At 46.7% G+C, this 14,054-nt stretch overlaps 1 protein-coding gene across 10 annotated transcripts in view; it reads right to left on the bottom strand.

The window, feature by feature from the left end:
- Positions 1-1,419: 1,419 nt before the first annotated feature.
- Positions 1,420-14,054, bottom strand: part of CRYBG2 (crystallin beta-gamma domain containing 2) — a 34,726-nt gene continuing 22,091 nt past the window's right edge. For 4 of the 10 annotated variants that reach the window (XR_011537521.1, XR_011537522.1, XR_011537520.1 and 1 more), the window contains 7 exons: positions 6,659-6,788; positions 5,262-5,401; positions 4,764-4,887; positions 3,961-4,076; positions 3,116-3,274; positions 1,716-1,875; positions 1,420-1,619 (listed from right to left, as the gene is read on the bottom strand). Coding sequence is in view for 3 of the 10 variants with exons in the window: in XM_070610618.1 (XP_070466719.1) it covers positions 1,531-1,619; positions 1,716-1,875; positions 3,116-3,274; positions 4,764-4,887; positions 5,262-5,401; positions 6,659-6,788 (802 nt within the window). In the remaining 7 variants the exon portion in view is untranslated. Of the gene's footprint in view, positions 1,620-1,715; positions 1,876-3,115; positions 3,275-3,960; positions 4,077-4,763; positions 4,888-5,261; positions 5,402-6,658; positions 6,789-14,054 lie in introns of those variants that run through there. The other 6 variants (XR_011537519.1, XM_070610618.1, XM_070610617.1 and 3 more) reach the window with 3 other exon arrangements.

Raw genomic sequence — 14,054 nt, 5'->3', positions numbered from 1 at the left:
GTGGGGTTCTGTGTGTGGTCACTGGACATCACTGGGCCCCAAGAGCCAGGTTTGCAGCAGCACCAGAGTCTCCCATGCCCCTATCAGCAGGTCAGGTGGTACCAGGGAGCTCCTGCCCCAGCTTCCCTTCCTGAAGTCCAAATGCTGAGGCCCCTCCCCTTGGGATCACCTTGCAGGGACAAGGCCCAGAACCTGCCATCCTCACCATCTCCTTTATTTGCATTTGCTTCACCTGTCCCTGGGTGTTTGGGAATGATGGTCCCAGAGGATGCCCCTGCCCACTAGATCTTGAACATCCCAAGTTGCAGAGGCTCAGAGAGCCCCCTACCCTAGTACCTGGGTGTCTTCAGCATGACAGATTCAGAGAGAACACCGCCCCCAGCTTCCAGGGGTTCCCAGCCTCACAGTTGTACTCCTGTCCTCACATCTCCAACCACATGAGGCGGCGGAGAGGGATAACGAGGCAGCTGCCCACTTCCTCCCCACCCACCCATGGGTTGGGAAGGTGGGAAAGACAAACAGCTGCTCTAACCACTCCTACTGCCTCCTGGATTTGGGGTGGTGGCATTGGGAGCTGGAGAGAGGGAAGGGAGCCCCAGAGAAGCCCCCGAGGGCCTTGAACATCTCTGCCTCTTCCGGAGGACCCTGGCCAAGGGGCTGAGAAGTGCCTGTTAGATTGAGGAACAGAGGAAGCTGCTCCCCTTCTTTGTCCTGCTCTGAGTCGGGTTAGGAACCTAGACCCTCTGTCCTGGCTTCTTTGACTGAGGCCAAACCTTTAGGCCTTGAGACCCGAGCTGGGAGAAGTTGAGAGGAGCCCTGGTTGGCAAGGCCCTTCGGGGCATGGCTCCCACTCACCTCTCCCGCCTGGCCCACTGCGCCCCCGTCACTCCGAACTTCCAAGTTCTCACCCCTGGGCTTGTCTGCCTCCCTAGAACACTTTTCCTGTGCCACCCTCTAGCCTGACTGACCCTTTCCCATCCTCCACACCTCAGCCGAGGGTCCCCTCCTCCAAGCAGCCTTCCCTGTGCCCCTAAATGGTTTAGGCTCCTCCTCTGTGCGCCCCTCCACTTCCATTCTTACTCTGTCACCAAGCACATCACCCTACCCATGGGAATCCTCCACTGGACTGTGAGTTCCCTGAGGGCAGGGACCAAGGGACTTGGTTCATGTTTGTGCCCCCACAGCCCAGTGCCAGACCTGGCCGGGAGCAGGCTCTTAGAACACCTCATTTGAGGGCACAGCATGAGAGACACTCCCTCACCAGTTAGTCTGGTCCCAGGGCTCCCTCTGGTGGCCGAGGGAGGCCTTACATCTGAGCCCCAGAACTGGAACTGGGAGGGAAGGGCCAGGCTGAGTGTTGGGGGAAGAAGGCAGGTGAATAAACCCTCACCCCCAGCCCCAAATATCAAGGTGCACAGAGACGAGGATACCTGGGAGTATATTAGAAAACAGCTTATGTTACAACAAAAAAACCTATAAAAATATGTCATCCCCGGGAAAGCCTCCAGGGCTGGGGGGAGGGGGGAGCGTTCAAAGCACATGGACAGTCCAGATCTGGGACGCCCTGTCCTTGGCCAGCTCCCACAGCACAGCGTGGTCCCGGTCATAGCCCCGGCCACCTGGGGGAGGGAATAAGAGATGGGGAGATAGTCAGAGAGAGCTGGGGACTCCACTGGCCTCACCCCCTCAGACTTCCGCACACATCCCCACCTTACCCTTCACGTCTAGGATCCGCCCTTCGAACATCTGGCTGCAGATGTGGCCCGATTCATTGATGCTCCACGTCTGGCGGGGCAGGCGGCTCTCAGCCCACAGCACCACCTTGGAACCTGTACTGGGGGGTCCAATCACCTGCAGGCTCATGGTGGGGGCCACCTGAAGCCCCAGGAGGTCATCAGGCACTGTTTCTGTGGGACTCCGCCAAACCCAAGACACCTTTGAGCCACCCAGCTTTGAATCTTGGCTCTTATGGACTGTGACCCTGGGCAAATCTCTTAATCTTTCTGAGCTTTGGTTTCCTTGGGGATGGGAATCTCTGAGTACCGGCTGTTGTGAAGGTTCAATGTGAGAAATCATAAATGGGCTGGAAAAATATTAGCTCCTCCAGGAAGCCTGTCACGACTGACTCCCAAAGCACAGGCATTAGTATCAGAGATTACAAACTTATTGACTGTGTGCCTTTCAGCCAATTACTTAACTTCTCTGTGCCCTAGTTTCCTTACCTATAAACTGGGGAGTATAACAGGACCTGCTCCCTAGCGCCCTCTGAGGACTGTACGAGGCATTCATGTGAAGGACTGAACACAGCACCTGGCACAGAGCCAAGGTTCCTCTCACTCCAAGTAAAAGACAAAACCCTTTCAATGGCCTACAAAGACTTACACCCCCATAACCTTTCTGACCTCATCTCCTGCTCCTACTTCCCTCACTCACTTCACTCCAGCCATTCAGGTGGCCTTGCTAGTCCTAGAAAATTCCAGGCTTGTTCCCACCTCAGGACCTTTGCACTTGCTATTCCTCTGCCTGAATACTCTTCCCTCAGACATCTGCATGGTTGCCTCCCTCAAATGTCACCCTCTCAGGAAGAGCTCCCCTTGTCAGAGCTGCTGACACTCCTTATTCTCCTTCCATCATTTATTTTTTCTCTCTTGCACTTTTCCTCTTTGAAAGTACTAAGATATGTTACTCCTTGAAATTGTTTCTGTCTCTTCTCACTAGGATGTAAGCTTCAGGAGGGCAGGGGGGTATTTCTGTCTTCTCACTGCTGTATTCCCAGCACCTAGGGCAGGGCCCGGCACATCGCAGGTGCTGAAGACACATTTGTGGTGTGGATCTATTATTATTAGTAGGATCCAAGCTCTGTCACAAGATAACAGAGCTGGGAGGTCCCTTACAAGCATTTGGTTCAACATTCTTCTCTTGCACAGAGGGGACTCAGACCCAGAGAAGAGCCTCAATTGCCCAGGGGTGCACAGCCTGCATTCTCCACCTCCCTAGGGTCCTGGCATCTGTGTATATCTCTCTGTTTCTCCGGCCTAAGGGTGGCTCCTGTTCCTGACTAGGCCTATGAGAGCCTGGGGCCCTGGTGTCCCTGTCCCAGCCCCCAAACTGGTACCTGGTTCTTCAGCAGCCCATCCTCGTAGTACCAGATGGAGCTGCCTCCGGCTTGCGGCTCCGAGACCACCACACGGCCTGCCTTCATGTCCTCGACGTGGTCCGGCACTGCCAGGAATCCCCCCAGAGCTGCATTCCAGAGGCGGAAATATGCCCGGCGCTGGGGAGTGGGGGGAGCTGAGAGTCAGGGGTCCCTGGGGAGGAATGCTCCTGCCTGGGTCCCCAACGCACTCAACCCTAGGCCCTCCTTCCTGCCCCTAAACTTTCCTCGGCCCTGCTCCGTCACCCCTTCTTTCACGCACACACACCAAAGGCACATACGTAGCGCACACCCACACCCACATGGTTCCAGGTCTACAGAGATACTCACAGACATATGCAGAGGGACACGCCAGCAGATACACCCAAGGTCCACATGGTTGCACAGAAGTTTGCAGCAGACAAACACATGGATACACGCAGCCATGCAAACGCACACATACTAACTGATGCGCAGGTCCCCCCAGCCATCTCTGTGCCTGGGACTTATGTTTGCTAAGAGGATGGATGCATGTAGGAACACAGACATGCAGACACACACTCATGCTGAAGAGGTGCCATGGTGGGGAAACACGGGACTGTCAGACATGAGACCAGGCTCTGCCACAAATCAGAGGGGGTCTTGGATAGGGGTAATAACAGTAATAAGAACCCAGCTAATGTTTGTTGAGTGCCTACCCACTCAAGCACTGTTCTAAGGGCTTTATATACATTATTTATCTTCAGTCCTCAAAACAACTCCATCATCTATATTATCCCCATTTTTAAAGATGAGGAAACTGAGGTCCACGGAGGTACAGTACTTGCCCAAGATTGCAGAGCAAATCCTTGTCCACTTCTCTGGGCCTTTATTTCCTCATCTGTGAAATGGGAGGGTGGGAGATAATCTCCAAGATTTCTTCTAGCAATGATGTTAGAAGAGTCTGTGAATATGGGGACCACACAAATAGCCTGATACAAAGAGGCACACACTCTCAACACTGTCACAAATGCAGGCACGTGTAGTCATAAACACACTCTCACAGACGTGTACAGACACACAACCACAGGTGACCTCCGGAGCACACAGACGCTTGGATACAAACGACATCATGGGCACAGGCACGCGCACGTGTGCGCGCACACACATATACACACACCCCATGGCTGGGCCTCCACCTAAATGCAAGTTTACATAAATGGGACACATGTCCAGACACACGCTCACAGACATACAGGTCACACATGTGGACATAGTGTTCCCCAAAGTGAGGCGTGCTTACTACTGGTGGGTGGTACGTGAGATAAATTTCAGTCCTATGTGGATAAACACATTGTTAAAAATTTAACGGTAATGTATTTATTATAATGTCTACTAAAAAAATCATATACACACATCAAACCCAGGATTTAGGGTTATTCTTTAGGATAAGGATAAAGCAAAAAAAAGTGAGTTGATTTAAAGAAAAACCTTAAACAGCTAAGTATTAACCATTCAGTATTAATGGTTTACGAGGAATGAGATGTGGCAAAAATTGTGACAAAAGTACACAAATGCCGAGTTTGGGAAACACACAGACACACACCCAGACAGGCTGGCATGGACACGCTCAACCTGACTCGCTACCCACCTGCTTGATGGGGTAGAGGGAACCCACTCTCTGGGTCCCGCTGTAGGTCAGCCAGTTGGTGATCTCACAGCTGCTCACCAGCCACTGGCGGCCCCGGAAGTCGCTGTGCTCACAGAGTACCCAGCTGGGCCCAGCAAGCGCCAGAGACACAGAAGGGAAGACAGACAGGCAGACAGGTGAAGGAGGAGGCACGGACAGCAGAATGTTCTCCATCTCCTTTTCTCTCATGCTGGGGCTTCTCTGTCTAGGGCCGGGGTCCCCAGCGGGGAGAGGGAGGCTGGGAAGTAGGTTTGGGGTTTGCAGGACAGAGGAGGGTCGTGGAGAGGACCCCCGGGCTGGGGTTCAAGCCCTGAGAGCCAGTGACCTGCTCAGTCTGCACTTCTCCTCCCTCTTGGCTGGGCGGGGAGTGGAGTAGAAGTGGGGATGGGGGAGAGGCTAGAGACCCAGCCCTCAATCCAGCAGCCCCCAATCCCTCGTGCCTCCCCACAGCACACTTACACGCCCCCCTTGATCTGCACAGACAGCACGTGGTTGTTGAAGCCCTCGGCTTGCAGGCTCCGCACCTCCCGGTTGAGCTCAATCTCCTTCCCCTCAAAGCACTCCAGTCCATACAGGAAAATGGAGGGCTCTGAAAAGTGCTGGGGACCCAGGGACATAGAGAGGGGTGAGGCCACGAGAGCCCCGGCCCCAGACTCAGCCCCCCAATCCAGATACCCCAACACCCAGATTGGCATTTCAGGCCCCCTGCCCTCCTGAGCTCCACCCCACAGGGTCCCTGACTCCTGGACACTGCCAGCTGGATGTCCCCCAGATTCTCAGAGGCAGCATCTGCCAGACTGGGCCCCCCTCTGCCCCCTCACACCTTCTCCCCAGGAAATGGCACTTCTAAGAATAGTAATAATAATAATAATGGTAATTATAGCAGTTCTTATATATTCAGGGCTTATAACATGCCAGATTCTGTGCTGGGCGCTTTACCAATCTCATTACAACTTCTCAACAACACTATAAGGTAGGCGCTATTATTACCCCTGCTTAATGGGGAAACCGAGGCTGGGGAAGATTAAACCACTTTCTTAAAGCCCTAAAGTGGAGCTTCAGAACCAGGTCTATCTGCCTTCAGAGCCCAACGTGTAATTGTAAAGAGCTTGGACTCAGCAGCTGGGCTGCCTCAGGGAGAACCCGGCTCTGCCTGTTACCAGCTGTGTGACCTGGAGCATGTCACGTGACCTCTCTGTGCCTTAATTGTCACATCTAGAAGAGGGAGATGGTGATGAACCTCAGAGGGTTATGGTGAGGTTTAAACACCTTAGTACACGGGGAGCCTGTCAAACACAGCCTAGAACATGGTATGTGCTCAGTAAACCTCAGCTGTCCTGCTTGTTCTGCTTGTCCTGCTGCTGCTGGCCCACCCACCCAGTCACAGTCCTACAGACTCTAGCTCCCTAATATGGCCCGTGTCACTTCTCTCCATCTCCTGCCTGGTCCAGGCTTTCATCACTCATTCTGGCTTCCTGGAGCAGCAACTCCAATGCCTGGCCTCTGCCCTGCCCCCAGCCTGCCCTGAGCACTCCTCTCCCTGTACCACTTCTGTGTCTGGACACACCACCCTGCATTGGAATCTTTATGTCAATGTGACCATATGTTCCTCGAAGGTGGGGCTGTGTCCAATTTATTTTAGTCTCCCCAGGACCTATCTCAGTGAGCGCTCAATAAATCTCTAGAAAGTTGAACTGGCTTTGAAGCCCTGGGGTCAAGGGGACCCAGAATGGTTCTGAAGAAGACTAGATTCAAGCCCCAGCAGCTCACTCAGCATCGAGAAGAGGCTGTGTCCACGACTCCCCCAGCAGCACCCCCTGCCTCAGGGATGCCTGGAGCTGGACAAGGGCACTCACCAGGGGTACCTTCTGGAGAGACCCCAAGACTGTGGAGGCTAGGCAGCCCATGGCCGTGAGAGTGGGGAACTCGCCCTCAGAGAGAATGTGCTGGTCACCCTCAAAGTTCTTCTCATCAAACAGGATCCAGCTGGGGAAGAGGAAGAATGGGGGGATGTGAGTGGGTATTTGAGTCTGCCCTGTCCTTGGCCTGCCCCCTGAGGCCCCCTGAGAGTGGATGCAGACTTGACTGTAACCCTCCTGGTCCAGGAGAGATCAAGGATGAATAGGCACTGCAGCAGCAGGGACTAAGGTCAGACTTTGGAAATGACTGAATGAAATCATACTGCCCCATGGAGAGAAATTTGGTAATATCAAGCAAAACTCTATGCACAGGGCCAGCCTGGTGGTGCAGCGGTTAAGTTCGCACATTCCACTTTGGTGGCCCAGGGTTCACCAGTTCAGATCCCGGGTGTGGACCTACACACTGCTTATCAAGCAATGCTGTGGCAGGCATCCCATATATAAAGTAGAGGAAGATGGGCATGGACCTTAGCTAGGGCCAATCTTCCTCAGCAAAAAGAAGAGGATTGGAAGTAGATGTTAGCTCAGGGCTAATCCTCCTCCTCAAAAAAAAATGCTTTATGCGTAATTACTCAGCAATCCCATTTCTGGAATCCATCCCAAAGACACCCTTCAAAAACATGAAAAGACACATGCACAAGGAGGTTCATTACAACACTGTTTGCAATGACAAAAAGTGGAAGCAGCCCAAATGTCCATCAACCAGGGATTGGTTAATAAGCTAAGAATCTAAAATACAATATAGCAGTAAAAAAAACCTCTTAAGAGGATATAAAGTGATCTCCAACCTGTCAAATAAAAAGCAAGGTGTATAACAGTGTTCTAGAATGTTCCCGTTTTCCTTTTTTTAAAGCGATTTCTTTTTAAAAAATTTTTTTAAAATTTTTTTCCTTTTTCTCCCCAAAGCCCCCCAGTACATAGTTGTATGTTCTTCGTTGTGGGTCTTTCTAGTTGTGGCATGTGGGACGCTGCCTCAGCGTGGTTTGATGAGCAGTGCCACGTCCATGCCCAGGATTCGAACCAAAGAAACACTGGGCTGCCTGGAGCGGAGCGTGCGAACTTAACCACGGGGCCAGCCCCTAGAATGTTTCCTTTTTTTAAAATTGAGATATAATCCACATACCATAAAATTCACTCTTTCAAAGTGTATAATTCAGTTGTTTTTAGTATATTGACCAGGTTGTAGTATGCTTCTTTTTGTGTAAGAAAATGGGGGAGGAGAGAAACAAAATATACTTGTTATATTTCTATAGTTACATGTAAATTTACATATGGTGTATACTTGCTTATATCTTCAAAAAGAAACAAGGGAAAAATAAACACTTAAAAAAAAAAAGATTACCTGTCAGGGAAGAGAGAGAAAAAGGTAGCAGAGACAGAGACGGAAGCTACTGTTTTTAAGTCTTGACTTGGGAACTGCTGTGGACTGAATGTGTCTCCCCAAAATTCGAACATTGAAGCCCTAACTTCAAATATGATGGACTTTGAGAGGTAATTAGGTTTAGACGAGGTCATGAAGGTAAAGCCCCCCTGATGGGATTAGTATCCTTATAAGAAGAAGAAGAGACAGGAGCTCTCTCTCTGCCATGTGAGGACACAGCAAAAAGGCAGCCATCTAAGGAAGAGAGCCCTTACCAGGGAACTCAACCGACCAGCACCTTGATCTTGGACTTCCCAGCCTCCAGAAATTCAAGAAAATAAATTCCTGTTGTTTCAGCCAGTCAGCGTATGGTATTTTGTCACAGCAGCCCAAGCTGACTAACACAGGAACATTGTAAATATTTAATGTAATTAAAAAACAGAATTAGGGGAGTGATGTCAGCATCACAGTGGAGTGATTTATTCCCTTTGTCTCTCCCCTAAGTTAAAATAAATGGACATTCATTAACCAACAGAGGATTCCCTGCACAGCACAATAGGATGTCTGAGAGATCCACACAGCCATGCGTGTGAAGGTGGGTGGACTGGGTCCCCAGAAGACAGTGGAACTAGGTGAGCACACCTCTCCCCCTCCCTGGTGGCAGTGACCTAGTTCGTGGGTTCTCACACAGCAGCCGGCACGACTGTAAGAGAAAGTAGGGGCAGCTTCACCTGTGCACGAATGCCTTTGGAGTGGTAGCCTGGCCTGTGGAAGCACTCACCATGCCACAGTGGTCCCTCCTGTGGGAACACTTCTCACTGAGTGGTGCAGCTCAGCCCCCGTGAAGGAGCCCCCACCAAGTGCAGCAGCTTAGCCGAACCACCCGCAAGCAGAGAGCCGGCCAGAGCAAAAGGAAGTGCCCCTTCTCTCTTGCCTAGCAAGCAGCTCAGCTGGTCTCCTGCAGAACTCAGTGGTGCTACACAAGAATGACCCACCCATGGAGCACACAGGCCCAACCTGCACATCTGTGCATGACCTGACAAGCAGCTGTGGCCAGAGCACAAATGCAGACCAGCCCTACCAGCACAACTTCCAGAAGACAGGGTGGAATCAGAAAACATAGCTCCTGCCCCACCCCCAGTGGTGGCAGGTGGAATCTGCAACCTGATACTACCACAAATGTGCCAGCAAAGGATCAATTCATCAAACACCATGAGGAACCACATTAACACTTCAGAGCAGAAGGAAAATGACAAGTCTCCAGAAATGAGTCCTGAAGTCATGGAAATTTACAATGTAAATGACAGAAAATTCAAAATAATTGTCATAAAGAAAGTTAACAAGTTACAAGAAAACAGAAAGACAATCCAATGGGCTTAGGAATAAAATTAATACGCAGAAGGAATACTTCATCAAAGAGACTGAAATGATAAAAACAAACAAACAAATTCTGGACATGAAGAACACAATTAATGAGACAAAAAATAATCTAGAATCCATAAAAAATAGAGCTGACATTATGGAGGACAGAGTTAGTGATTTAGAGGATAGAAATACAGAAATGCTTCAGGTGGAAGAGGAAGAGAACTAAGATTTGTAAAAAGTGAAGAAATTCTTCGAGAAATATCCAACTGAATTAGGAAAAGCAACATAAGGATTATAGGTATTCCAGATGGAGAAGAGGGTGAGAAAGGAGCAGAGAGCTTGTTCAAAGAAATAATAGCTGAGAACTTCCCAAACCTGGGGAAGGAATTGGACTTACAAGTACATGAAGAAAATAGAACTCCTAATTACATCAATGCAAAAAGATCTTCTCCAAGGTATACAATATTAAAACTGGCAAAAGAGAATGACAAAGAAAAAATATTAAGTGCAGCAAGGCAGAAGAAAATAACCCACAAAGGAATCCATATCAGGCCTTCAGTGGATTTCTTAGCAGAAACCTTACAGGCAAGGGGAGAATGGAATGATATATTTGAAATACTGAAAGACAAAAACTTTCAGCCAAGAATACTCTATCCAGTGAAACTATCCTTCAGATACAATGGAGAAATAAAAGCTTTCCCAGATAAACAAAAGCTGAGGCAATTCGTTGCCACTAGGCCTGACTTACAGGAAACATTGAAAGGAGCGCTCCCACCTGAAACTAAAAAGCAAAGGTTTACAAAACCTTGAGCAAGGAGATAAATAGACAGACAGAATCAGAAAATTGCAACTCTATATCAGAATAGGTTAGTAAACACTTAATTATAACATAAAAGACAAACAGAAGGAAAGCATCAAAAATAACTATAAAAACTTCAATTTAGTCACAAACTCACAACACAGAAAAGAACAATTTGTGACAACAATAACTGAGAAGGGGAAGAGGAGAGGGATGGAACCTACTTAGGCTAACGGAGACAAGAGGCATTCAGAAAATGGACTATCTCATCTATGAGATCTTTTATACAAACTTCATGGTAACCACTAAACAAAAAATCATAGCAGAGTCACAAATCACAAAGAGAAAACTGAAAAACCATCACAGAAAACCACCAAACTGAAATGGCAGTCAGAAATACAAGGGAAGAGAAACAATGGAAATATAGAACAACTGGAAAACAAGAGATAAAATAGCAGGATTAAGCCCTCATATATCGATAATCACTCTAAATGTAAATGGATTGAATTCTCCAATCAAAACACAGAGTGGTTGGATGGATTAAAAAACAAGACCCAAAAACATGCTGCCTCCAGGAAACACATCTCAGCTCTAAAGACAGACATAGGCTCAGAGTGAAGGGATGGAAGATGATACTCTAAGCAAATGGCAAGCGAAAGAAAGCATGTGTTGCCATACTTACATCAGACAAAGCAGACTTTAAGATAAAAAAGACAATGAGAGACAAAGAGGGGCAGGATATAAGGATAAAAGGGATATTCCACCAGGAGAACATAACACTGGGGCTGGCCCCATGGCTGAATGGTTAAGTTTGTGTGCTCTGCTTTGGTGGCCCAGGGTTTCACTGGTTTGGATCTTGGGTGCAGACCTAGCACTGCTCCTCAAGCCATGTTGAGGCAGCATCCCACAAAGCAGAGCCAGAAGGACCTACAACCAGAATATACAACTATGTACTGGGGGGCTTTGAAAAAAGAAGAAGAAGAAAAAAAGACTGGCAACAAATGTTAGCTCAGGCACCAATCTTTAAAAAAATTAAAAAGAGGACCTAACACTTATGAATGTATATGCATGTACCACAGGAGCACCAAAATATATAAAGCAACTATTAACAGACCAAAAGGGAGAAATTAACAGCAATACAATAACAGTAGAGGACCTCAACACCCCACTTACATCAATAGATAGATCATCCAGACAGAAAGTCAACAAGGAAACAGTAGCCTTAAATGATATAACAGACCAGATGGACTTAATAGACATATATAGAACATTCCATCCCAAAACAGCAGAATACACATTCTTCTCAAGTGCACAAGGAACTTCTCAAAGATAGACCATATGTTGGGAAATAAGGCAAGCCTCAATAAATTTAAGAATATTGGGGGCTGGCCCAGTAGTGTAGCAGTTAAGTTTGCATGTTCCACTTCTCAGTGGCCCGGGGTTCGCCAGTTTGGATCCTGGGTGCAGACATGGCACCGCTTGGCATGCCATGCTGTGGTAGGTATCCCACATACAAAGTAGAGGAAGATGGGCATGGATGTTAGCTCAGGGCCAGGCTTCCTCAGCAAAAAGAGGAGGACTGGCAGTAGTTAGCTCAGGGCTAATCTTCCTAAAAAAAAAAAAAAACAAAAAAAAACGAATATTGAAATCACATCAAGCATCTTTTCTGACTACAGTGCTATGAAACTAGAAATCAACCACAGGAAAAAGGCTGGGAAAGTCACAAATATGTAGAGACTAAACAACATGCTACTGAAAACCATTGGATCAATGAAGGAATCAAAGGAGAAATAAAACAATACCTGGAGACAAATGAAAACGAAAACACAATATACCGGCTCTTATGGGATGCAGTAAAAGTGGTGCTAAGAGGGAAATTCAAAGCAATACAGGCCTACCTCAACAAAGAAGAAAAATCTCAAACAAGCAATCTTAAATTACACCTAACAGAACTAGAAAAAGAACAACAAACAAAGTCAGCAGAAGGAGGAAAATAATAAAAATTAGAGCAGAGGTGGCCGCCTGGTGGTGCAATGGTTAAGTTTGCATGGTCTGCTTTGGTGGTCTGGGTTTCCCAGTTCAGATCCCAGGTGCAGACCTATGCACAGCCTGTCAAGCCAATGCTGTGGCAAGCATCCCACATATAAAGTGGAGGAAGATGGGCCTGGATGTTAGCTCAGGGCCAATCTTCCTTGGCAAAAAAGAGGAAGATTGGCAGCAGATGTTAGCTCAGGTCTAATCTTCCTCAAAAAAAAAAAAAAAAACACCAAATTAGAGCAGAAATAAATGAAATAGAGACTGAAAAAAACAATAGAAAGGATCAATGAAACTAAGAGCCGATTCTTTGAGAAGACAAATAAAATTGACAAACCCTTAGCCAGACTCACCAAGAAAAAAGAGAGAAGGCTCAAATAAATAAAATCTAAAATGAAAGAAGAGAAATTATAAAAGACACCACAGAAATACAAAGGATTATAAGAGAATACTATGAAAAACTATATGCCAACAAATTGGACAACCAAGAAGAATTGGATAAATTCTTAGACTCATACAACCTCCCAAAACCGAATCAAGAAGAAATAGAGAATCTGAATAGACCAATCACAAGTAAAGAGATTGAAATAGTAATCAAAAACCTCCCAAAAAACAAAAGTCCAGGACCAGATGGCTTCTCTGGAGAATTCTACCAAACATTCAAAAGATTTATTACCTATCCTTCTCAAATTATTCCAAAACATTGAGGAAGATGGAATGCTTCCTAACTCATTCTATGAAGCCAACATTACCCTGAGACCAAAACCAGTCAAGGACAACACAAAGAAGGAAAATTACAGACCACTATCACTGATGAACACAGATGCAAAAATACTCAACAAAATATTGGCAAATTGAATACAGCAATACATTAAAAGGATCATACACCATGATCAAGTGGAATTTATACCAGGGATGCAGGGATGGTTCAACATCCGCAAATCAATCAATGTGATACACCACATTAATAAAATGAGGAATAAAAATCACATGATCATCTCAATAGATGCAGAGATAGCATTTGACAAGATCCAACATCCATTTATGATAAAAACTCTCAGTAAAATGGGGATAGAAGGAAAGTACCTCAATATAGTAAAGGCCATATACGACAAAACCACAGCCAACATCATACTTAATAGTGAAAACCTGAAAGTCATCCCTCTGAGAACAGGAGCAAGACAAGGGTGCTCACTCTCACTACTCCTATTCAACACAGTACTGGAGGTTGTGGCCAGAGCCATTAGACAATAAAAAGAAATAAAAGGTATCCAAATTGGAAAGGAAGAAGTAAAAGTTTGCAGATGACATGATTCTATATATAGAAAACCCTAAAGAATCCACCAGAAGACTATTAAAAATAATTAACGACTACAACCAAGTCGCAGGGTACAAAATCAACTTAGAAAAATCAGTTGCATTTCTACACATTAATAATGAACTAGCAGAAAGAGAAGTCAAGAATACAATCCCATTTACAATGGAAAGAAAAATAACAAAATATCTAGGAATAAACTTAACCAAGGAGGTGAAAGACCTACACACTGAAAAGTATAAGACATTATTGAAAGAAATCAAAGAAGACATAAAGAAATGGAAAAATACTCCATGCTCATGGACTGTAAGAATGAAGATAGCTAAAATGTCCGTATTACCTAAAGCAATCTAGATTCAATGCAATAGATTCAATGCAACCCCAATCAGAATCCCAATGACATTCTTCACAGAAATACAACAAAGAATCCTAAAATTTATGTGGAACAACAAAAGATCCT

This window comes from Equus przewalskii, chromosome 2 (assembly GCF_037783145.1).
Source record: "Equus przewalskii isolate Varuska chromosome 2, EquPr2, whole genome shotgun sequence".
Lineage (NCBI taxonomy): Eukaryota > Metazoa > Chordata > Mammalia > Perissodactyla > Equidae > Equus > Equus przewalskii.
The sequence above is the reverse complement of the archived record's forward strand: the minus strand, read 5'-3'. Positions and strand labels throughout refer to the sequence as shown.